Below are 26966 nucleotides of genomic sequence, written 5' to 3'. Positions count from 1 at the left end.
TGGATGTGAGAGTTGGACTGTGAATAAGGCTGAGTTCCAAAGGATTGATGCTTTTGAACTGTGGTGTTGGAGAAGACTCTTGAGAGTCCCTTGGACTGCAAGGAGATCCAACCAGTCCATTCTGAAGGAGATCAGCCCTGGGGTTTCTTTGGAAGGAATGATGCTAAAGCTGAAACTCCAGTACTTTGGCCACCTCATGTGAAGAGTTGACTCATTGGAAAAGACTTTGATGCTGGGAGGGATTGGGGGCAGGAGGAGAAGGGGATGACAGAGGATGAGATGGCTGGATGGCATCACTGACTCGATGGATGCGAGTCTGAGTGAACTCCGGGAGATGGTGATGGACAGGGAAGCATGGCGTGCTGTGATTCATGGGGTCGCAAAGAGTCAGACACGACTGAGCGACTGAACTGAACTGAACTGAACTGAGTGTACCAAACCAGATTTCTTCTGCGTGTTGTATCTTGTACTATTCTTTTACTCTCAGCTCATCTGTGTGTTTATTTTTAAGGGCACCTTGTGGAAGCAGCATACGTTTTGGTCTTTTTAGTTCTTGTTGTTCTTAATGTTGTTTATGGGATCAGTCAGTTCAGTCACTCAGTCATGCCTGACTCTTCATGACCCATGGACTGCAGGACGCCAGGCTTCTCTGTCCATCACCACCTCCCAGAGCTTGCTCAGACTCATGTCCATCAAGTTGATGATGCCATCCAACCATCGCATCCTCTGTCATTCCCTTCTTGTTTCTTCAGTCTTTCCCAGCATCAGGGTCTTTTGCAGTGAGTCAGTTCTTCGCATCAGGTGGCCAAAGTATTGGAGCTTCAGCTTCAGCATCAGTCCTTCCAATGAATATTGAGGACTGATTTCCTTTGGGATGGACTAGTTTGATTGCCTTGCAGTCCAAGGAACTCTCAAGAGTCTCCTCCAACACCACAGTTCAAAAGCATCAATTTTTTGGTGCTCAGCTTTCTTTATGGTCCAACTCTCACATCCATACATGACTACTAGAAAAACCATAGCTTTAGGTGATGGCACCCCACTCCAGTACTTTTGCCTGGAAAATCCCATGGACGGAGGAACCTGGTAGGCTGCAGTCCATGGGGTCACTAGGAGTCAGACACGACTGAGCAACTTCACTTTCCCTTTTCACTTTCATGCATTGGAGAAGGAAGTGGCAACCCACTCAGTGTTCTTGCCTGGTGAATCCCAGGGACAAGGGAGCCTGGTAGACTGCAGTCCATGGGGTCACAAAGAGTTGGACACGACTGAGCGACTTCACTTTCACTTTGACTATATGGACTTTTGTTGGCAAAGTTATTGTCTCTGCTTGTTAACGTGCTGTCTAGGTTGGTCATAGCTTTTCTTCCAAGGAGCAAGTGTCTTTTAATTTCATGGCTGCAGTCACCGTCTGCAGTGATTTTGGAAAATAAGAAAATAAAATCTGTCATTGTTTCCATTGTTTCCCCATCTATTTGCCCTGAAGTGATGGGACTGGATGTCATGATCTTAGTTTTTTGAATGTTGGGTTTCAAACCAGCTTTTTCACTCTCCTCTTTCACTTCCATCAACAGGCTCTTAGTTCCTCTTTGCTTTCTGCCGTAAGCGTGGTATCATCTACATATCTGAGGTTATTGATATTTCTCCCAGCAATCTTGATTCCAACTTGGGCTTCATTCAGCCTGGCATTTTGCATGATGTGCTCTGCATAAAAGTTTATGATATAATTCATTGTATTTTTTCATATTTTTAATTTATATATGATAAAATTGGACAGGGAAGCCTGGTGTGCTGCAGTCCATGGGGTCACAAAGAGTTGAATACAACTGAGCGACTGAGTTGACAGACTGAAACTGATGATAAAATTTGTTATTTTTGGCATAGAATCAAATCAATTTTGACTAATACTTACAGTTGTATATGTGGCATCACAGTCAAGATATATTAATAGCAGTTCCATTACCCTAGAAAATTTTCCTGAGATACCCAACTGATCAACACCATCCCCAAAGCACAGTTCCTAGCAAACACTGATGTGTTCTGTCCCCATGATTTGGTCATTTCCAGAATATCATGTAAGTGAAATCACGTAGAGTGTAGCCTTTCAAGTCTGACTTCTTTTACTTGATGGAATACAATTGAGGTTTTGTTGTGTTAGATCTGATGTGTGTGCTCAGTCACAGCTGTGTCCAGGCTCCTCTGTCCATGGGGTTTTCCCAGGAAGAACACTGGAGGAGTTGGTTGCCCTTTCCTCCTCCAGGGCGTTTTTCTGAACCCAGGGGTCAATCCCACATTTCTTGTATCTTCTGCGTTGGCAGGTGGGTTCTTTACCGCTGAGCCATCTGGGAAGCCTGTTATATCTTACAACAGCAGCTAATTCCTCTTTATTATTGAATAGTAGGCCAGCGTATGTATCACAGTTTGTTTATCCGTTCTCCAGTTGACAGACAGTTGGGTTGTTTGGATTTTTAATGATTATGAATAAAACCAGTGTAAACATTCACGTCGTTTATATGAACTTAAGGTGTCATTTCACTTGAATGCATACCTAGGAGTTGAATGTCAGGACTGTATGTTTAAATGTATAAGAAATTGCCAAATTAAATTTTAAAATGGCTGTACGATCTTGCTTTTCTGCCAACAGTGTATGACAGTTTCAGTTGCCCTTCATCCTTGCCAGCTTTTGATATTGTCATTTCTATTTATTTATTTTTATTTTAGCCATTCTGAGAACAGCACACTGGCGTGTCATTATAGTTTAGCATTTCTCTACCAGATAATGATTTTAGACTTCTTTTCTTATGCCTGTTTGCCCTCCATATATTTTAGTCAATGAAGTGTCTAGTTGTTGTGCCAGTTTTTAAAACTGGAGGGATAATTGACATATGACATTACATTAGTTTTAGGTGTATAGCATAATGATTTTATTTTCTCTGGAACTTTCTCTTTGACCTCAGGTTATTTAGAAATGTGTTGTTCAATTTCAGAATATTTGGGGGTCTTCCAGAAATCTTTCTATAATTTATTTTGGGTATAATTTCATTATGGTTTGAACATTCTTTGTATAATTTCACTTCTTTTAAATTTGGAAAGATTTGCTTTATAACCTATATAACATGATTGAACTTGGTGAGGGTTTCCATTCTTTCAAAATGTATATTTTGCTCTTGTTAATTACAGTGTTCTATACACGTCAGCTAGGTAAAATTGTTTCTATATTCTGAACAATTTTCTGCCCACTTATTCTGCTATCTGTATTGATTACCAAAAGAGGACTGTTTCAGTCTCCAAGCATAATTGTGAATTTGTCCATTTTTCCTTTCAGGATGTATTAGTTTTTGCTTCATGCATAATGATGCTAAATGTGTATATACCTAACAGCATTTAGTATATATGTTTTTACACATTTCGATGAATTAACTTTCTGATTTCTCTGTGATATCCTTCTTTATATTAATATACTCTTTGTACCTTTTTTCAATTAGTATTTTCATGATATACCTGTTTTAATATTTTTACTTTGAGCTTATCTATGTGTTCATAGTTACAAGGTTTCTTATGGACAGTGTATAGATGTATCTCACTTTTTTCTTCAGTATGTCAGTTTCTTTTAATTGGTAATGTTTAGGCCTTTAATTTTTAATTTAACTGTTGATATGTTTGGCTTAAAAGCTGCCATCCTTCTAGCTGTATTCTGTTTGTTGTTCTTCTTTGTTTCTTTTCTCCTCTTTTTCTCCTACCTTGTTTTATATTTAATGTTTTATGATTCCATTTTTTCCTGCTGCAGGTTTATTACATGGTTTTCAAGTAGATTTTTTAAATGAATATAGTAGGGTTTACAACATATTAATACAGTTTTAATTTCTCATGGTTTATCTTCAAATAATATTGTTTCGTGTGTGATGTACATACCTTATGAAGATGAACTCCCAATTCTTCTCTCTCGTTTTAAGCAACCTGGTATTTTTGTCTATATTTTTTTGGCCCAGTCTCTCTTTACTCCGCTAAGATTCCAAATTCTGGTTCGTTACACTGCTTGGTACTGTGTCATTGCTTATTGAGGTGCTATTCATTTTTGCCTGCACCTTTTCCCCCCTTTTTGTTTTCTGGTTTGGTGGTTGCTGTTAACTTGGCTTGACATTTATTTATCGTTCTTTCTATTGTGCCTAATCAGTTTTTAATTTATTTTATTATTTTTGTAATAGTTGGCTTCCCTCATAGCTCAGTCGGTCAAGAGTCTGCCTGCAATGCAGGGGACCCAGGTTTGATTCCTATGTCAGGAAGATCCCCTGGAGAAGGAAATGACAGCCCACTCCGGTATTCTTACCTGGAGAATCCCATGGACAGAGAAGCTTGACAGGCTACAGTCCATGGGGTCACAAGAGTCAGGCATGACTTAGTGACTAAAACACCACCATGGTAGTGAAGGGGAGGTGGTGACCTATAATTAATTTACAATGTTAGTTTCAAGTATGCAACATAGTGATTCAGTAGTTGTTACAAAATGTCAACTATATTCCCTGTGCTGCACAATATAACCTTGTTATTTATTAATGTTATATATAGTAATTTGTACTTTTTTAGTCTCCTACCCCTATCTTGCCCCTCCCTCCTTCTGTCTCTCCACAGGTAACCACTAGTTTGTTCTTTATATCTGAGTCTGTTTTTGTTTGGTTATATTTATTCAATTCATTTGTTTTATTTTTAGATCCCATATGTAAGTGATGACCTATAGTATTTGCCTTTGTCTGACTTTTCTCACTATGTGTAATACTCTCCAGGTCCATCATCCATCCATGTTGTTGCAGATGGCAAAATTTCATTATTTTTATAAAATTATTATTATTTTATTATTATTATTATTTTTATATATGTGTATATATCAACCACATCTTCTTTATCAGCTAAAATTCACTGTATTTTAGATTTCAGGTATTGTATTTTTTCTGCTTTAGGATTTATATTTGGTGATTTTATGCAGTTTTCATATTTCATTGGAATTCCTTCATTTTTTTGCCCAATATATCTATGGTTTTAGTTTCATTAAAATGGAAATATTTTTGCATCTACACATATGCAAATTCTAACATTTGAGTCATATCTTGGTCTTTTTATTAACTGATTTTTCTCCTGAATGTTTTTTCATGTTTTATTATTTCTTCATGTGGCTACCTACTCCAGTATTCTTGCCTGAAAAATTCTATAGACAGAGGAGCCTGGTAGGCTACAGTTGCAAAGAGTCAGACTGAGCAATTAAAACACACACACACACTCACAGAACTCATGTTCTCTAAAACTCTAAATCTCAGGTGTTTTTTCTATAACTTGGGAATAATATGACCTGCCTCCTAGAGCTGTTGTGAAATAAACCAGTTTTAGGTAAAATTTAAAAAAAAAATAAAAGCTCACACAATGACTGCTCTGGTAAGGGCTCAATAAATGGTAAATGGTGATGACTGCGACAGTAGAGCTGATGATGGTGGTGGTTAAAGTGTAATCATTAAAATAAAGACTTAGAGTCAAATAGGTTCGGTTGTATAGAGTTTTAATACTTGGATATTTGATGGGTTTTAGCATTTGGAGAAATTGTTTAACTTATCAAAGCATATATATTTTCATCTTTAAGATGATAATTCTTTGAGTTGCTGTGAAGATTAAAGGGGAACTGCTCAGAAAAGTGCTTGGCACTAGATAAATACTCCATAAATGTTAGCCCTTATTCTCATTATTTATAAGAAAAGACACTAATAGTTCCAGTGAAAATATTTAACAAATTCCTTACTCTTCTTAAGGGATTAGAAGAGAATGGTTCATGTCATAATTAAGAGGATTTACTGAAGACGCTAGTACCAAATAAATAAATAAATAAACAAAAGACTGAAAAGCTAAAATAATGGCCAAGTTTTAAAAATATCTTTTGTTGTCAGCTCTTTTGAGATTTTCTTCTGAGATGAGAAAAGAAAATTGAGTCCTTTTTGCTTTTCTTTCTATGGGGCTCTTTCCCCTATATTTCAAACACAAAATAGCTTTCCTTGCCACCTGCCTTGGGCTGATAATGCCAAAGAATCACTTCCTGCCCAAGTGGTTTTCAGGCTCTGAGTTGGCACCATAAATCTCAGCAAATCCTTGATGGGGCTGAGGATGAGTGGAAGTCATTATTATGGGTCTTTTGGACTCATTCTGTCTACAGTATAATAAATACCACCGTGGGACACTGCCTTGCAGACAAAGCATCATTTGAGTTCTTTGTGTGCACTTCCCATCAGCGAGTCATAAATGGAATGCCGTAGTATGTCCATTGTATATACATTTTTTAATAAATAAGTCTCACAAAGACAATATGCTTGTCCCATTTAATCTCAGCTCTTAACTATGAAAATACAGCACATTTCCCACTCTAGTGAAATGATGCAGGATGGCCTGAGCCAGTCTGGCTCCTGGCAGGCCATCTGAGGAACACTTGGCAGAAGCCATCACGTGTGCTAAGGCTTGGTTCCCTAATGCCTAAGTTTTCCAATTATAATTTGATCAAGGAACATAATGACCATCATAAGGAATTTAAGAGTGTATTATCTACTATCCTTTCATTTACAAATAGCAGAAGATTCATCTCAAGCAAGCTTCAACAGAAAAGTAAGGTGTAGGCTTACTGCAGCTTCCCACAGGTTAGGACCAAGACCCAGGTTTTCTCCTTGCCTTTTTTCCATGCATGAGCATAAGAAGGCTGCCCATTTCTCCAAAGGCTGAAAGCTTCCTTGTTCTTATGTGTTGAGGGTAGAAATAAAAGAGTTTAGGGTGTCAGTCTGATTGGAGTCCCTTAGGTCCAGTGCCCACCTCTGAACCAGTTACTTTTTTCAGGGGAAGAAGTTTTCCCAGTCAGTTCAGGCCCAGGTAACATGTCTGGGCAGGGTTAGCTCCTCAGAAGCACCTGGGCTGCCTGGAGGAAGGGTGGATTCCTGCACAAAGAGTAGGGTTTTGGTACCAAAGAAGGGAGATTGAATATCAAAGAAAACTGCTCTAGTGGGTAGGGCGGGGACCTCTTTTTTCCTGAAATCAGCTAGAAGTAAAGGGGTTTTGGATCTTGAACAATTGTTCAAATAAACAGTTCTGGTCTGCTAAACCTTGTACTTCATTCTGCACAACTCATTTGTCTCCGAGCTTGTACTACTTTGGATTATATTTTTGTCTTTCATTCTTTTTCCATCATTAGTCAGTAAGCTTCAGTACTGAGGTGATGCACATAGAAAACAAAAATGAAGATCTATGCCTCACTCTCAGAAGTCTAGGGGACCAAATTATCTAAAAAAAAAAAAAAAAAAGGTACCTTTGTCTGGTTATGAACAGAGATAGAGGAATGAGGAAGGGAGGGAGAAAGAGAGGGAGGAAGAAAGAAAGGAAGAGAAAAAGGGAGGAAGGAAAGGAGAGAAGACTATGGCTGGCTTGCTCACCTACTGTGTGGTTAAGTAAATCAGCCCCTCCCGCCACCAGCCTTGTGTGTGTTTGTGTGTGTTTGTGTGTGTGTGTCACTCAGATCATGTCTGAAGCTTTGAGACCCCATGAACTGTAGCCCGCAAGGCTCCTCTGTCCATGGGATTTCCCAGGCAACCATACTGGAATGGGTTGCCATTTCCTACTCCAGGAGAACCTTAGAATAGAATAAGCTATATCATGGGGGGCCTACAGGGGAGCAGCAGCTTGCTGGCCAACTAACTCCTGAAATTTGAAGCATCTGTCGTCATGACTTTTGATTTGAGCTTATAATAGGGATTCATTGTTTGTTTTCTTCTTTGTTTTGTTCATGGCTTTTTTCTTTTTTAAACGTTTCATTGTTTTTCCTTTCTCTTGTGTTGGCCAAAATGTTCATTTGGATTTTTCCATAAGATGTTAAGTTTTGCCCAACACCAGGTACTTGTATTCCGAAATGGTTTCAAAAGGCATAAAATGTTAAGAGCAGTACAAAGGACTCCAGTATACCCTTTATGTGAAAACTCCATTCAAGTTTCAGTAATGGTCTCGGGAATGCCTTTCATAGTAGAGGGTCCAGTTCAGGACCACGTATTGCGTTGAGTTGTCACACCTCTCCAGACTCCTTCCATCGAGAGTAGATGCCTCGCTTTTCCTTAACATCTGCAAGGCTGGGCATTTTATAGACTGTCTCTGGGTTCGGGTTTGTCTGATGTTATCCATGATTAGGTCCAAGTTATGCATTTTTTAACCAGAATGCCTCCTATCCAACACCCAAGGAGGCCTCTTGTTGAACCTCATCTTTACTTACTCTATAGGATAACAATTCCATGTGTTTTCCAGTATTACCAAAAGAGAATTTTCCATAACTTACAGTGTTCATGTGGTTTCAAATGTAGCCTAGAGTGTTGATGTCTATGTTCCAGCCTTTTTGGTGTGGTGGTACAAGAAGGGGAAAAGGCAATTCCACTCCACATAGATATAGAAGTGTGTGTGTATGGGTGATCCAGGTACCTGCAACAGGTCATGGGAGAACGAAGGAGGACCTACTTCCTCATGTGAAGGAGCACTTCATGGGAAAAATAACAGTCAGTCATTTAGAAATGAATCTGGATTCTCCAGGGGTTTGGAAAGAAGTGACTGCAACACTCAGCCTTTTGATTCCTGAGCAAGCAGCATCAGCATTATCTGAGAGCAGATAAGAAAGGCAGAATCATGGGTGTCATACTAGTCCTACTGAACAGAATCTGCATTTCAACCAGGTCCTCAAGTCATTTGTAGCATGGTGAGTTTGAGGAATGCTTATCCAGGCCAGTATGAATCAGTTAAGTAGCTTAGAAAATAGAGAAGCTTTGGTACTAGAAGGATTCTAATGTAATTTGGTTTAGGTGCAGTCTAGGCATGTGTTTAAAGTGAAGTGAAAAGCTCCCCCAGGAAATTCCAGCAAGCCACCCAGACTAGCAGAGCTTTGCTTCGATCTCAGTACTGAAGGGAAGGAAGCATAGTGCATTCAAGGACCCATGGTAGGTCAGCAAGCCTGGTTGTTGGGAAGGAGCATGCTAGCTTACATGTCAGGGCAGTCGAACACATGGGGATGGAGAGAGAGTACACTGGATCAAGCAGGGCTTTGTTTCACTCCACTGTAGACCATTGGCTCAGTGCGAGGGGGCCATGGGTAGGTGGGAAGAGGGGGAAGGCTTCCACCACCTCAAGAATAGAGAAGAGGCCATGTCAGGGAAACTGCTTGGAAGGTATGCTACAAATCGAGCAGGGTGGCAGGGCCGGCTGCATAATGTATGGGGCACAGTACAAAGTGAAAATAGGGGCTGCTTGTTCAAAAAAATGGTGTTGTTAAAGTTCTGAAAGGTAAAAGCATTTCCTTTTTTCTGTGGTCTTTCTTGACCTGTCAGGACACTTTTAATCACCTATTTAATATCCTGCTCCTTCAGGCACAGGGACATTCACTGTATAGGTGCAGGTCCTCACAGACATCCTGGATTCTGTCTCTGTTGCTCAGTGGGATGTGCAGCTAGTGCTGGGGGTCCTTTCCACTAGCATAGGACTGAAGTGCCATGTCCTGCTTAGAGAAGAGGACTCTGTCTCCCCTCCATGGCTCCACCACTTCATCTCATAGTGGATGGTCATTCCCCTGGGGGTTTGCATTTTAGCATCAAGACACACTTAGTACCTGGAGAAGGGGCTAAGTGAGAGGTTTACTCCTGTTAGGTCTCTGGTTGAAAATGCAGTGGTACTATGTATGTTTGCTATGGTACAGCCCCCTCCCCTCCACACCCCCAGGCCTTGATGCTCCCCATTCCTGCACCCAGCACTTCGCCAGGGCTGGAGGGTGATAAGGTTGGTGGTCCAGAACAGGAGCCAGGCAACTAGGAACCTCTCATCTTTCATACCCCTCATGCATGCCCCATTCGCCCTTGGACTTCGCTTATAAAACACAAATTCAAAGATAAGATTAAAAAATTCAAGATAGCCCTGCCCTCAGAGCAGTAAACCCGAAGTGGCCAGGCCGTCTGAATGCAACTGCTCTGCCACTGTCTCCCTGTGTGACTGTACTGACCACTTGCCTATAAAGCTGGCCCTGGGGATGGGAGGCATTGAGGAAATGGTCAAATCAGGGCATGGTGATGTTAAAGAGGAAAGCCCTGTGAATAACTTCAAGACCTCTAATTTGTGTGACTCATTAGATGGTGGCACCAGTAGGAGATAAAGGGAACCAGGGGGAATAATTATTGAAAATGGGGATAAGGGCATGTTTTAGGTAGCTATGAATACTTCCTTTGTTCCAACATTTAATCATCGCTCATTTCTCTGGTTTAATTGCAGAGGTTGATGTTTTTCGAACAATGGCAAACAATAAAGGGGGGAAATGAACCTCCATGACTTCTTCTGATTCTAGACAGCTCTGAGTGTTCTATTCTGCAGTATGATGCTAAATTTGGTTCACAATCAAGTGCCTATTTCTGTTCTCTTGAGGACTGTTTTCAGGGGTGGAATTTTTGTCAAATGTCTTGTAGGCACCTATTAGACAGATCCCACAGTGCTGGCTCTTTTCCAACTCTGCATAGGATGTCTTACATGAGTACATTTCCTGGAAGGATATGAAAAGGTAAAGTGGGGCCTCCTTGTAGCCCCAGACTGAGGACAAAGTGATGTGAGCACCACAGTTTCTAAAGGGAGAAACCATTTAGCTGGCTCTAATTCAGAATTGGAACCCCTCCCCTAACCCCCACCCTCAAGTTTATTTGAAGGTTAACAACTGGTCCATCTTTGGTCTACCACAGGAAGAGTGAGGGGTCTAGCAAGGAGATCGGGGTTCATAGAAGGAGGTGTTTTCCTCCAGGGAATACTTTTCCTTGCCAGGGTCCAGGTGGGTGGTGGGCAAGGCCAGCACTGGCCAAATGTCTGCTGAGTGGCAGGTGTGATGATGTGTCCTATCTAAGCAGGAGAAAGAGATCTGGAGAGAGAGGCCTAGGCTTGGGGAAAGAGCAAGTGGCCTACGGCTGGGCCAGCAAAGACACCTGTTTCCCAGGGGACAGGTGGACAGTATGGAAGATTGTCGGCATTTTGCTTAAACTCGACAAAGGGTTGCTCTCCAGGTGAGGTACACACTAAGGGCAAGAGGCTGTGGGGCGAATGCTGAAGGCAAGAACTGCATGAATGGTCATGTTGGAGCTGTGTTGAGGAGCTCTAGGTTCTCAGGAGAATCCACGATAACCTCACAAAAAAGCCAGCATTGTGGTCCTGAGCCACATGGAGGACACCAAAGGCCAAACTGTTACAAAAGCTGTGGCGAGAGATTGCACCAAGGCCTGGTGATTAGCAAAAGCTTGCTTCTCTGCTGCTCCATTTCCCCATCCCAGATGACTGAAGGAGCTAGAAAATAGAACCTTGAAGGAATGACAAGTGTAGAGCTTCAAACTAGATAGGACGTTACAGCAGTAAACTAGATTGGACTAATTTTATTAACCTCAAGTGGTCAGAAAGTTAGAGAATCTATACACCGTATCATTTCTAGCTGAGAAAATAAAAATTCAATACAGTGGGGTTGAAAATAGAGACAAAAAAATTGTTTCAGAAACTCCCTGGTGGTTCAGTGGCTAGAACTCTGCATTTTCTCCGTCGAGGGCCAGCTTCGATCCATGATCAGGGAGCTAGGCTCTCACAAGATGCGCCACGTGGCAAAAAAAAAAAAAAAAATTGTTTCCGTGTTGCTATCTCTATTAAGCTGAGACAACTCAATAAGCTTGTTTATTTGCATTCCTGGGTTAATCCTCATGCTCTGTGCTATATTTTAGTATCCTACCAAAGTGTGTTTGCTGCGTTTCACTTAAGATCTTTGCATCAGTATTCATAAAAAGAGATTATTCTATAGCTTTTCTTTCTTTTGTTTTTTTTTTTTTTTTGTATAATCTTGGTCAGATTTTATATCAAGGTCCTTGATGAAAGGAATTCAAAGTATTTTCTTCTTTCTCTGTGCTCTGAAGCAGCTTAACTATTTTAGAACTACATGTGCCTTGACATGCTAATGTGATTCACCTGTGAAATTTCCCTGACACTTTCGAGTGTGAGCAGGGGAGGCCCTGCTGTTCATTCTTTCACCTGGTTTGGACTGAACCATGAGTAAGCGCTGGTGTTGCCCTTTTACTTCTCCCATGCCACAGGAAACCATGGCTATGATTTGGAAGACGGCCTCAATATTTAATTTCTAGTTTAAATTTAAGCCATTTGTCATGCAAGGCTTGCTCTCCACAATTTATGGGCCTGGGTCAGTGTAGAACATTTAGGGGCACATTGGGAGAAACCAGCATCTCCCCACCTCCAAAGAGAGTAGGGTCTTTTGGAGATCCATATGCCCGATCTACTCCAAGAATACTACAACCTAGAATATGGTCATTGTCAGATTCAAATCGCTTCCCCATGACTTACTCTTTGTCTTTTATCTTTGGATAAAATATGGAAAATTTGTAAATGATAAAAATTGATAAAAGGTTAAAAAAAGTTTAAAAGTTTTTAAGATTCTGTCCTGCCCAATTATTTTTTAAGCCATTATTTTGTACCCAGTTAATCAAAAGCAAACCAACCAAGTTCCCCAAGCATGCATCCTGGGGTCCTCTGGGAACTTAGCCATAGGTTCCCCCTACCACCACTACCATACACACTTGTCCAGGCAGCATTCAGGGGAAGCAGTACAACCGCTTTCCTCATCGGGGTAGCAAAGCCCCCTTGGCAGATAGTTAGTCCCTGTTGTCAAGGAAGGCTGTCTTAAAATTGCATCATCATTTTTCCTGTAGTTCTTTCTCTGTCTGCTGTGGATGGAAGAGGGAGGACTGGGTTATTTCAGTTCCGGCAATGGACACATCAAAACTGCTTCCCTTTTCCCTACTCTGTTTCCCTTGAGGACCTAATTTATTTCACGCATTTTGACCTATCTCTGCTGAAACGACCGCTGCGGTTCTCTGTTGAGGCCTTTCCCTTCCGCCTTTTCTGGCCCGCAGGCCAACCCCCCAGGCCACAGTCCTCTGCACAGTGATGTCAGTCTGGCTGCTGGGCCCAGCTGGATGGAGGTGTGTTTTATGAAGTTCAACCCTGCACCCTGGGCCATAAATACACGTTGTGCACATAAATGTACAGCTAACACTGGCCAGACCCCTCCAAAGAACCCTGTTAATAAGCAGACAGTAAGTCTTGAAAATATGGAAAAGCAGTTAATCTTTCCGCTGGCAAATCCTTCATAGGGGGTTGTTTTCCTCCACTGCAGTAATAGCTGCCTGCAAAGATTTTCATCTCCTAGGACTGGAGGTATAAGTGAGGGGTTACTGTGGAGCTTCATGAGCACACTTGGGAAGTCTTCACCTAGTGGGGTAATGTGTTAAAAGGAATAATGTCCTTTACTGGTCGTCATTAAGCATCCATTTTGAGTCTGGGTCTGCCCTCAAGGGGCTTGAGCACTAATAATTCCAGTACAGGACAGAAAGCCGGTTGCCTATGACTGCAGTCCCACAACAGGCCTGGGCTCCAGAGGTGTGCAGCTCTGCCTGTGTTTCTCTAGGAAGTCACTTAGTCTATTGTTTCCCCTTCTTTGAAATGGGCACAATCACGTCTTTTTTCATATAGCTTCTGTAGAAGTTTACTTACGCTCTCTGAGTCCCAGTTTTCTCTTTTGTGAAATAAGAAAATCAATATTCTTTGCTCTCAGCACAATATTCCATTTTATAAATGTTTGAAGAATACCTATATACATTCTTCTTATAGAGAACTCCAGTGTTATAGGTTATGTTCAAGATAACCCTGTATGTGAGACAGCAAAAGAGACACAGATGTATAGAACAGACTTTTGGACTCTGTGGGAGTGGGAGAGGGTGGGATGATTTGGGAGAATGGCATTGAAACATGTATACTATCACGTAAGAAACGAATCGCCAGTCTAGGTTCGATACAGGATACAAGATGCTTGGGGCTGGTGCACTGGGATGACCCAGAGAGATGATATGGGGAGGGTGGTGGGACAGGGGTTCAAAATTGGGAACTCATGTACACCCGTGGCAGATTCATGTCAATGTACGGCAAAACCAGTACAGTATTGTAAAGTAAAATAAAAAATAAAATAATTAAATATAGATTATGTTCATTTCCATGGACAATTATTCCCAGTCTTCTCCTCTTTTCCACTGCTGCCATCCTGTTCTCTCACTCCCATCTCCTCCTCCCTTGCTCTCTCTCCCGCTGATGATATGATAGGAGGATCAAACTTGCAGATAAGGATGGGGGTTCAGTAGACAAAACGTGCATGGAGCCAATACATGCGTGCTTTCTGCAGAGACGAAAGGTCAAGGTTGTAAACTGCCTCTGATCGTTGAATAGCCATGACTTCTGTCTATGTGTCTCAGGTAGAGAAAGGGAGTTGCCAGTGGGTTGACTGGAAGGAGAACATAGATGGTGGCTGTCAGTTTGGAGACGACATGATTTGTGCCTTAAAAAATATTTAATTTCGCTTGGTCCTTAAATGTCTTTTATCACCAGAAAGACACGTCATATGTTCTGATCTTTTTTTGTGTTCTACCCACATGTGCTCCACTTGCTTTGTACATTTATTCCCCCTGTGTTATCTCATGTTATTCCTAACACAAATGATAAGTCTTATCCATCCCATTTATTTTTCCTGTTCTCTGTAGCAGAATCAAATACTGTTAGATGAGTATTTTGAAATATTCCTAAAAATATTTATGTATAGTTTTGCAACATTATTTTCCCATTACTCTGTTTTGGATATCTTTCATAACACTAAATAGACGTCTTTTACCCTTTCATCTGTTGCCAAGTAAGCCATAAAAGAGATACACTGTTGCTTATTTAATCATTCCTCTACTGATGGACTTTCAGATGGATTTTGTTTTTTCCTCCTCTCCATGAACAAGGTTACCAAGAGCATCTTTATATGTCATCTTGGGTTCTTGAACAATAATTTCTCTTACTGATAAGTAAAACTACTGGAAAAGTAGGATCTAAATCATTTTCACTGAAACAGTAACAAATTATTCATATATTGCCTATAAAAGTTTACTTTCCCACCAATAGTGTAAAATAATAGTCATTTCTTCAAACTCTCAGTCATGTGATATTACCATAAAGTTTTACCCTTCTGATGGTAAAAAAAAATGAGTTTGATTATTTCAATTTCATTTTAATTTAGACGTACTTAATTTTAGTGAGATTAGACCCCTTTTACATATCAGTTGTCCATCTGTGTTTCCTCTTCTGTAAATTATCTCATGGGTCTTAATACTAATTAAGGGCAAACAATTTCCTTCTTCTCTCTTTTTTCTTATAAACTCAATTTTATACAGTTGTCCAGACTATATTTATATGAAATCTTAGGACCATCACCTCAAATTCCATCAAAATTCCTGTTGGGATTTTATTGAGATTGCTTTGAATTAAAAGATTACTTGAAGGAGAATGACACCTTTAATATATAACCGTTCTCTTTCACCACCACTGTGGAATTAGGGTTTTTTTATGTTTAGTAAAGTTTGATCATTTTCCTCATAAACATCTTTTACTAGATTTATTCTTGGGCATTTCACAGTAATTATTGATACTATCAATGGTTCTTTATTTCATAAATATTTTTTCATTGGTTATTGCCAGTGTCAAGGAAAGACTGTGGTTTTATATGCTGATTATGTAGCTGGTTAGCTTGCTTGGTTCTTTTCTGTGTTCTAATAGTTGGTCAGTGGGTTCATATGGATTTTCTACACACACATGATATCTGTTCTTTGGGTGATTTGGTAGTTTTCATTTGTGGGTAGATTCTCAATGAGCATTTCAGATATTTTCATGCAATTGGTTTGCTTGTATTTTTATAGCCTGGCCAAATGTTGATAATTTATACGTTATCCTCCAATGTGTGTTTGCTCTAAGTTTTCAAATTATTTGTAATGATATACATAATACTCACTTAAGAGGTTTACAATGCCTCTGTCTCTTTTGGGTTTTAATGTAACTTTGTAACTTCTTTGTCTTGATCAGGAGTGTCAGAAGTAGACTTATGTCCTTGTTCTTTTAAGTCTGAGTTTGATTCTTCTAGTTATCTTCACATTTTTACTTGCATTTTCTTCTTCTTTTATCTTTATAAATTCATTCTGTCATTGGCTCAGTGAATATTTACTGAGCACCTGCTCTGTCCCAGGCGTAACTAGGTGCTGGGGGTAAAAGATCACCATCGACAGACACAGGCAGCTTTTTTCCCATGGAAACCACAGTTTGCTGTCAAGGGGCAGACAGTGGGCAGATAAGGAGAAAGTGGAGGCAAAGAAATTTGAGAAGAAAGGCAGTGTGGTTGTTCACTTGGTGTCCTTGACAAGAACCGATTCAAGAGTGTGATAAAGGACAACAACTTTATTGGAGTAGATGTGTGAAAGGAAAGAAGTGAGGAAGTAGAGAAACTGAAAGACATGGAAAGAGAAAAAATGGAGAGAGAGAGCGCGATGGTCAGTATCTCTTCTTAGGAGTTGTACCAACAACCTTATTGGAGTAGACTTGTGAAAGGAAAGAAGTGAGGAAGTAGAGAAACTGAAAGAGAGGGAAAGAGAAAAAAGAGGGAGAGAGCGAGCGATTGTCAGTACCTCTTCTTAGGAGTTGTACCATAAATGAGGACAGGGAAACAGGGTAGTAGCTAAAGGTAAGCTAAGGGAGTTTTGTGCAAACTGAAGAGAGTGGCTAGAAAGACAGGAGGAGCTACTTATATATGCGGTGATCACCTCCTTCCTCTTCCGTCGGTCACATCCTTGCAGGAGCCTGGGGGCTGGACTTTGGAGAGGGGCATCAGTCCTCAGTCCCCATGTACCACACGGGAGACTGGGGGTAGGATACAGGCACAGGTTTCTGTTCTTACTTTTCCAGCTTCTTGTTTCAAAAACACAGTTCATTTATTTGCAAACTTTTTCCCCAATAAAACATATTTAAGGTCACACTGCACAGATTGGGCTGTTCTCAAATTCGCAAGGATTAACTGGATGTATTTTTAACTATTAATTTCCATTGTTTATACTTTTTGCTATTAATTTCTAATTTTATCCAACTATAAAAGAATATGTAATTGATGCTTTCTGCTCTTTGGAATGTGTTGCAGTTCCCTGCATTTGAAAATAGCATATTCTGGATTACTTAGGTCTATGAAGTTTTTGCTGTCAATTTTATTAATAAATAAATCATGTGTCCATCAAATAGTTTTGGTATTTCTATCAGCTGGTACATCATGATCATAAAAATTCATGTCATATCTTATTATACTATATATACTCTAAAGAATAGAATACATTTATTGAGAGAAAGATGAATAAAGATAACACAGAGAAATTGGCCATTTTTCTAAGATTATAGTCTAGTTCAACTGAGTAAACCGAATTAGGTAAAAATATCATGAAAAATTTATGTGACAGGATTCTGGACTTGAGGCTAAATATTCAGTTAATCTATTTGCTCTAGAAGAATACGGGATTTGTTCTCCAACTTGTTCCTCCAAAGAGCTGGTATTTCTGGTTCAAGGAGTATTATTATGATGACATTACTTTGTCATTTCAGTGTAGTGGGTCAGATGAGAAAGAGGTATCATTAAAATTACTTATGTTGGACTAAGTGTACAGATGGGCCCAGAAGATTAAAAAAAAAAAAAAAAGTGAGGAAGGAAAGCCCAAGATGGCAGGGTTGAAGTATGTGCACTCATCTTCTCCTGTAAGAACACCAAAATCATGAGTAGCTATATGGCCTTTGTGCCAGCATAACCTGGTCTCTGAGAAGATTGGAGCTCCTTAACCAGCTAGCATTGATTTCATCCTAAACAATATGCCTCTGTTATGGGCAGACATTGTGCAAAGTGATTCAGGGAAAGGTCTAGGAAGTTCATGTTCTTTTATGATTACTATGACATGGCTTCAGTCTATCCTTGAGGTTAGGAGGAGAGAAACATACACTCAGAAGAACATCAAATGCAACTTGCAATGATGTTTAAGCCCTAGGAGAAGAAAATGAGTCTTGGAAAAGCCTAACCTCTTAGAGCTTAGAAACTGAGGTCATTTAGCCAACTCTGACTCTCCTGTTTCATGGACGTAAAAGTCTAGTCTTTCCGAGATGAGTTGTGTGAGCTACCTATGGATATAGCTGTTGTCTTCTTGGTGAAGCTTCAGATTTGAAATGAAGAGCCTCATGGAAAGAGGCAACTTGAGTAGTAAACCAGTCTCTGAAACTTGTTTTCCAAAATACTATAGCAGTTCTCCCACTCTGGAGGAAGTTTTCCTCATGGCAGTTAACCTGGGGGATGGTAAATGACCACTCACTATCTCTCTGCCTCTTGTTCCAACAGGTCCTTTGTCATTCAGCAGATCCCGAGCAGCAATTTGTTCATGGTGGTGGTGGACAGCAGCTGCCTCTGTGAGTCTGTGGCCCCCATCACCATGGCACCCATTGAAATCAGGTATATCCTTTTGTGTGTCAGTCCAGCCGCTACTAATGAAGCTGGTAAGGGGGATCAACAGTAAGGAAACACAGGGGGTAAATCTCAGAGAGGGAGAGATGATATTCTTTCCACTGTTAGAGAGCAGGTGTTAAGGGAGCTAAGTCCCAAGTTTTGACATCTGAAATGCAGAATAAGGAAAAGGAGCATCTTGGAAATATGCCTTAACTACAGTCAACATAATGAATCACTTAAGTGTGAACGTCTAAAGGCCCAGAAGATCAGAAGGCGTCCGGAATCTTGTCATGGCTTCCATCCTGAGGTAATCTGATACCCCCTCCTACTCTTTTACCATCAGATTCTCCATGAGGATCTCACAGCCGTCAGAGAACTATAGCTCAAAATTTACTCTTGAGAAAGTCATCCCTTTCAGGCAAACCAAGAAATAATATATAGGAATGCTAATGGTACTCTACATTCAGCCTCTCAGTGCCTTCTTATTTAGTCTGTACTTAATAGTCTTGTCTTATTATATTCGCATATATTTTTTAAAAGCCTCTTTACTATCTTCCCTTTTACAAATGTGCTATAGTTTTACCACTTTCCACTATTTCACATAAAGTGGCTCTGACCATCTTGTTTTACTTATTTCAAATTGTAGTGAAAGTTATTTTCCCTTGCTTACTTTTAGACAGCCTTTTACTTATAAAAAATTCATGTAAAGAAAAAGTCACAATACTAATGTCAGATCAATAGTCACAATATCTAAATGTGGGATAATAAGCCTTTAAACCCCCTATAACACATGAGGTCACAACTGTAAAGGCACTACATTTACACCAAAAGTGATGATCAGAGAAAAAATTAAGCTTCTAGTAAGAAAAGTAAACTTATAGATGTAGGTGAATTGTGTCCTTCAAAGTTGTAGGCAAAAAATTTAAGTATAGCGAAAAAATTACAATTTAAAAATACTCCACCTCCATCTTGAAAAATAGAAAACTAGCCTAGACCAATTTTTATAGGGATACGGAGAAGATATTTATTTTTTGTAAAATGCCACTGTAGCCCACTGAGTGTTAATGTCACCTGTAAATACCAAATAATTTTAATGTTATTTAAACTATCCAAATACTAGGAAATATTGTAAAGTCAGAGTAGTGCTAAGAAGAATTTGGAATTTATTGAGACTGTTTGCCTCTATGTTCAAGGGAGAGGTCGATAACATATGCTGTAAAGGCTTTTGATAAAATCCAATGATCACCTCTAATAAAAGGTCTATGTTAAATAGAAATATCAATAATTGTCCCAAAACAATAAAGCCACTTCATTTGAAACCAGAACTGCATGCTGCTGCTGCTGCTGCTGCTGCTGCTAAGTTGCTTTGGTCGTGTCTGACTCTGTGCAACCCCATAAACGGCAGCCCACCAGGCTCCTCCATCCCCAGGATTCTCCAGGCAAGAATACTGGAGTGGGTTTCTTTTTCCTTCTCCAGTGCATGCATGCATGCTAAGTCCCTTCAGTCATGTCCAACTCTGTGCGACCCCACAGACGGCAGCCCACCAGGCTCCTCTGTCCACAGGATTCCCCAGGCAAGAATACTGGAGTGGGTTGCTATTTCCTTCTTCCCAGAACTGCAAACTTAGCACTAAATTCACAAGAGTAAAAATCTTTTAAAGTTAATAAGACAAATTGCTTTGGAAACTGGATACATGATAAACACTAAAAAAACAAAAGAGCAACAACAATGACAAAAAAAAACCCACTGTTTTTTTCTTTAAGGTTCTAGACCCAGTAGGATGAAGTCAGTGGAAAAGAATAGATACTCTTATGTATGACAGAAGTTCAGTTCAAAGGGGAGAACATAGAATGGGCTTGAATGGTAAATGATGGTCTCATAAGAAATTCTAGGGATTGGACCCATACTTCTGGATTGGAAGAATTAACATTATTAAAATGGACATAGTACACAAATCAGTCTACAGATTCCCTATCAAAACACCCACAACATTTCACAGAACTAGAACAAATAATCTTGAAGTTTATATGTTACCATAAAAGACCCAGAATCACCAAAGCTGATCTGAGAAAAAAGAACAAAGCAGGAGGCATCACCATCCCAGGTTTAAGACAGTGCTATGAAGCTACAGTAATCAAAACAGCATGGCATTGCCACAAAAACAGACATATGGATAATGGAGCAGGATAGAAAGCCAAGAAATAAACCCACATGCCTATGGCAATTAATCTTCAACAAAGGGGGCAAGAATAAATACAATGGGGAAAAGATAACCTCTTCAACAAGTGGTGTTGGGAAGGCTGGACAGTCACATGTAAACCAGTGAAGTTAGAACACATCCTCACATCAGAAACAAAAATAAATTCATAATGCCTTAAAGGTTTAAATATAAGACATAGCACCATAAAACTCCTAGAAGAAAACATAGGCAAGACATTCTCTGGTATAAATTGTACCAATGTTTTCTTAGGTCATTCTCCTAAGGCAATAGAAATAAAGTAAAAATAAACAGATGAGGCCTAATCAAACTTATAAGTTTTTATACAGCAAAGAAAACTATAAACAAAACAAAAGGAAAACCTAAGGGGTGGAAGAAAATATTTGCAAATGATGCAACTGAAAGGGCTTAATTTCCAAAATATACAACAGCTCATACAACTCAAAAACAAAACAAAGCCAGACAGCCCAGTTAAAAAATGAGCAGATGACCTAAATAGACATTTCTCCAAAGAAGACATACAGATGACCAACAGGCACATGAAAAGATACTCATCATCACTAATTATTAGAGAAATGCAAATCACAACTACAATGAGACACCACCTTATGCCAGTCAGAATGACCATCATTAAAAGGTGTACAAATAACAAATGCTGAAGAGATTGTGGAGAAAAGGGAACCCTCCTGCACTTTTGATAAAAATGTAAATTAGTGCAGCCGCTGTGGGAAACAATATGGATGTTCCTCATAAAGGTAAAAGTAGGGTTGCCATATGATCCAGCAATCTCACTACTGGGCACGTATCCAGACAAAAATATCATTTGAAAAGATATATGCACCCTTGTCTTCACAAAAACACTGTTTACAGTAGGCAAGACATAGAAAGAATCTAAATGTCCACCAACAGATGAATCTACTAAGATGTGTAGTGTGTGTATATATATAAAATGGAATATTACTCAGCCATACAAAAGAATGAAATAATGCCATTTGAAGCAACTTGGAGGAACCTAGAGATTATTATACTAGCTGAACTAAATGAGAAAGAGAAAGACAAATACCATATGATATCCCTTATATGTGGAATCTAAATATGTCACAAATGAGCATATCTACAAAACAGAAACAAACTCACAGATATAGAGGTGGGGGGGAAAGGATTGGAAATCTGGGATTAACAAGTCAAAGTTATTATAAATGGGATGGATAAACAACAAGGTCCTACTGCACAGCACAAGGAACTTTACTCAGTATTCTGTGATAAACCATAATGGAAAATAAAATGGGAATATATATATTATATATATAGTATACTTTGCTATACAACAGAAATTAATATAATATTGTAGATCAATTATATGCCAATGAAATTTCTAAAAGAAATTCTAGGTATTGAAGAGACCTTCCTATCCAAGACCAAAAAAAGTGGAAGAAAAACATTTATTTAACTATATAAAAATTATAACCTATGATGAAAAAAGATGACTGAGAGTCTGTATCCAATTTATAGAACCTGAATACATTTATAAATCAAAGCATAAAGAGCTCTTTAAATTGATGAAGCAAAAACTGCATTTAAAAATAGACCAAGCTCTGAGACTTCCCTAGAGATCCAGTGGTTGGGACTTTGCCTTCCAATGCAGGGGGTGTGAGTTCAGTCCCTGGTTGGGGAACTGGGGTCCCACATGCCTCATGGCCAAGAAACCAAAATTTAAGAAACAGAAGCAATGTTGTACCAAGTTCAATAAAGATTTTAAAAATGAACTATAAAAAAAAGGACCTTTAAAAAAAAAAGACATGAAAGATAACCAAGGACATGAAAGATACAAGTCATTGGATGATCAGAAAATACAGGTACGAATGAAATATCTGGCAATAACCATTGAAGGCAAAAATATCCTTTAGCTCTGCACTCTTATTCCTGGACATCTTTACCTTAGGCCAGAACAGGAACAAATATCATTTTTGGTAAAGGACTTGCATTCAACACTCTTTGTAACAGTAGAGAACACATGAGAAGATGTATGCCCATCAATAAGAAAATAAAAATAGACTGAATAAAAGAAACTTAGAATAGTAGACATGGATAAATTTCTATCAATTAGTAGATGAAAATCATAGTAGAGAAAGGAGTAAATAATATGATTTAATTTTTGTAAAACAGAACCTCCCTTCCCTGAAATCAAAAAGAAGTCACACGTGTTAATGAAACCTTAACCAAAACCTTAGCCAAGTCTCTGAAATGATCTGAGATGTGATTGTTTACTTAGAAGGTCAATGTTTTGTTTTTATAAAATAGTCATAACAGACATCTCTACCAACAGTCCTTCACCTCTTGAATGTTCTGCATTATAGTATGCAAAAACTTATTTTGAGTATTTTATGCATTGACAAGTGAAGTCAGAGATTGTCTTTACTAAAGTGATGAAATGTACACAAGTCCATTTCCTGGACATTATCTAGATTCCAAATGATTTTGTTCATATGCTGGAGAACAGGGAGAGATCTGGGGACGCCACATACCTTGGGAATTTTAAGGCATCTTGGAGTCCGTCTCCGCTCTAACCAACCCTGCCTTTCTCTGTAGGAGAATGCGAGGGAGTGTGGGGGTGCGCTGAATCTCCAGGCCAAGATGGTCCTGATCCTGTTCCCTCTGCTTTTGATGCTCTTCTCAAGGTGACATTGATGGAGATGTTCTCTTGGCATGCTAAATTATGGATAAACTGTGAACCAAACTATGGTGCGACATAGGAGACATGAAATGTAGTCCAACCATCAGCATCTCATGATTTTAAACTGTGCGTGATACAAACTCTTAAAAATATGTTGACAGAAAAGTTATCTTTTTACTTTGCCAGTCATGCAAATGTGAGTTTGCTACATTATTATCATCCTTCATCAGAAACGGGACTGCAAGTGGGCAGCATTCCTTCTGCTTGAAACCCATTGAAACCAATTTAAAACTGTGTACTTTTTAAATAAAGTATGTTAAAATCATAATCTCCTGGTTTGGGTTTTGTTATCATTTTATTGCTGAGAATACAGACTGAAAAGTGCATGAAAAAGTCACCCATTCCAGACAGCAAGAAAGAATGGTTGTTGGCAGAGACTTTACTCTAAAGCAGATTCTAGACAAGCATTTAACAATTGTTTAGATGCTCTACTCTGTTTTAAAAATATTTACAGAAGTAAATCAAAATATCATCTACACCAGAAGAATTTATTACACAGAACCCTGAACTTCAATAGAAATCATAATTTGGATGAGAACACAAGCTTCCATAATATTTAAGTGTTGAAGTATTTGGGAATAGAAATAAAGAAGTCATAAACCCTAGGAATTTGGTCTGAGAAGACTTGAAGGAGGAAAGAATGGTGACTACAAATGACTCAACTTTATTGCTTGAGAATTTGGCTTCTAGCTTTCCCCATAAACAAGAGATGAAATTCAGTCTTATATGTTACAGAATGTGAAACTACTCAGACCTGTAAGCATTAAAACACTGGATTGTGAACCAAAGAAAATAGATTCCATTGGATTGTGATTCCAAAATAACCATTCCAAGTGGAATAATTTCTGTGCCTAGGTAGAAATGAGAATGCCTTTCTTTAGAGGACAAACATCTAAAAGTCATGTGGAGAAATGAAACTCTTAAAAAAAAGGCTGCGTTAGCCTATTGATATTTTAGAAAAACTGATGTTATCATACTACTTTATACTATAATGATTCCAGTATTTATAAGAATAGTAGTACTGCATTGTTATGCTTCTTTCAATTACTATTTCTCCAGCCCACAAAGTCTTCTTGCTCCTGAAGCCTCCTAAGTGGACACCTCCCTCAGGGCCTTTGCACTTGCTATTCCCTCATCACAGGATGCTCTTTCTCCCAGATATCTGCATGCTTTCCTCCCTTCTTCAGGTCCTTCTTTTGTGGCAGTCCTTGTTTATAGTTGTAACTTCCACAATCCTTCACCCCTTCTCTCTTCCCTGCGTGATATTCTGCCATAGCAGTTATCACCATTGGATTTGTTTATTGTTTGTCTCTCCCCAGGTGAATATAAACACCAAGAAGGCAAGGATTTTATTTGTTGTTTTTTATTTTGTCACTGCCGTATTCTCGTCTCCAAGCAGAGAAGAGTAGAGTGTCCAGCTCAGAGCAGACCCTCAATAAACATTTAAGCAAGTAAGCAAGTGATAGTAGAAGCAAGAGTTGCGGTACCAACATAGAGGGTGGTTGTGTATACCTATCCCCGTGCTGTAGCGCCATGTGGGAGGACCAGCGTTACTGGACAGAGCATGGAGTAATAGATATCCTCTATTATCCTGCCATTGCCAGTTTTTGAAAACTTCCAATGACAGTATTAATGATTGATGCCAATTGTCTCCAAAGGGATCCCATCACAGAAAGTTTTATTAAAATGTTTGGTTTGCTACTTATAATTAAAATAAACTTTAAAGTGATGCAGTTAAATCTAACCATATGGCGCAGTTACTAAAATTATAAGCTTTGACATTCAATATAATAGGTTAATGGATTCAGAAGTCACCTGGAGCTAGCAGTATTCTTCCTGAACTGTTAGAAAGCTTTCATATTTGTGAACATTCACAAAAATATAGTAGAACATTTGCAATAATATTGAAGTTAGACTAATAAATCACAGTCCAGACAAGAATATTTGTGTGATGCCTTTATCTGTCCTAAAATAACAACAGGGCAACTCCATATGCTATACATTCAGTAGATTAAGATGATGTAGGACACTAAGATAAGATAGAAATGGCAGTGGTAAAAAGTACTATTCAATGTATGAAGCAGTTATAAAGTAAGGAACTGTAGCATTATTATTCAAATTATGAGCAGTATAGCACTGCAGAGGATAATATTTCTCTTGTTATAAGAGTCTGTATAGTTTAATAAAATATTAAAATAATAGGCAGAAGAGCACAGTTTTATTACTCTCAATATTAGAGGTCATAATAATTTAGCAGACCCTTGAGGGCCATTTGCAGTGTGTGTGATTTGGGAGCTTTGTGAAGATGCCTCTAATTGGCACGCATATGCTGGGGAGCCTGTCAGGGGCATTTCTACTCATGTGACTTTGTTTTACGTATCTAGCTCTTAGCAGCTGCAATTCCTACTAGGGACTTTGCAGGCATCAACAAATCCCGGGCAGCTTTGCCCACTAGAGAACGTTCAGAAATATCTGGAAACATTTTTTGGTTGTCACAGTTTAAGGCAAGAGGAAGTTTAAAACAAATTAATAGATGCCACAGACATTCTGCATCCCCACATGGCATCTAAATTGTGTACCTTGGCTCCGCCAATGCTAGGAATCCCTTACATAGTGTAAGCTACTAAAGTACAGATTCAATTCAGTAGCAATCCTTGTATATCATATCCTAAAATACTCCGATGATGGGGTCCTTGTTGTCCTTCAGGCCTTAGCAGTCTTCCACTGAACACTAGGGAATCCTCGCTCTCCGCCTGCCATTTCCTTCAGAGCAAGGTGCACACAGGGTGCTGGCATTTTCCCTTTCACTCTCAAGTCTCCCCTTCCCACACCTTGTAGGAGGGAGCTAAACTGCCTGAATTCCCCACGCTTTTAATTACTTCTCAAGTCCAGTGACACCCAGCAAGTGTTTGCGGAATGAATAAACCATCTCCACGATTCTGTTTATGAGACCTTCTATTTACAAGTTACTGTGCAGAGAATTTCCATCACCATTTCCTACCCCTGTTATTATTCCCATTTCACTGATGAGGAAACTGGACTTGACAAGCAAGTTACCCAGATTGCTAGAACCGCTAGGAGGCAGGGCCTTCTGCCGTCACCATTACAATACTGTGTACCACATGCATCAGTATGGCGGCAGACCCTGGTCCCCTCAGACAGGTACAAAGTCAGGATGGCAGTACTTTCTAGTTTAGGATACTATAATTCAGCAGCATTTGGACACACGAAAGGCAATATATGATAGTAGATTATAGTGATATTCTTTGTTAGCTGTGGTGAGAAACAGCAGAGTAATATGGCACTGTGGCTACATCTGTAGTATATTGAAAATACAGTACTTCCTACTGGTACACACATTTTAGGTGATGCAGTATGCTTTAAACCAGGAGTCAGGAAGTTTTTTCTGTAAAGGACCAGAGTGAATATTTTAGACTTTGTGGACCATGTCGTCTGTGTCTGTTGCAACTATTGAACTCTGCCATCATAGCACAAAAGCCCCTTGTGTCCCATTAAAACTTTCTTTAAAGGACACTGAAATGTGAATTTCTTATATTTTTACATGTCG

The 26966-nt window shown here is 39.3% G+C and overlaps 1 protein-coding gene across 1 annotated transcript in view; it reads left to right on the top strand.

The window, feature by feature from the left end:
- CACNA2D3 (calcium voltage-gated channel auxiliary subunit alpha2delta 3) overlaps positions 1-23666 on the top strand; it is an 870293-nt gene extending 846627 nt beyond the window's left edge. The window contains exons 36-38 of the mRNA XM_018038437.1: positions 18341-18453; positions 18670-18752; positions 23254-23666. Coding sequence (XP_017893926.1) covers positions 18341-18453; positions 18670-18752; positions 23254-23346 — 289 coding nt within the window. The 3' untranslated portion in view covers positions 23347-23666. The remainder of the gene's footprint in view (positions 1-18340; positions 18454-18669; positions 18753-23253) is intronic.

The sequence above is a fragment of the Capra hircus genome, chromosome 22 (genome assembly GCF_001704415.2).
Source record: "Capra hircus breed San Clemente chromosome 22, ASM170441v1, whole genome shotgun sequence".
Lineage (NCBI taxonomy): Eukaryota > Metazoa > Chordata > Mammalia > Artiodactyla > Bovidae > Capra > Capra hircus.
Note: the sequence above shows the minus strand (reverse complement) of the source record. Positions and strands in the feature narration are given on the sequence as shown.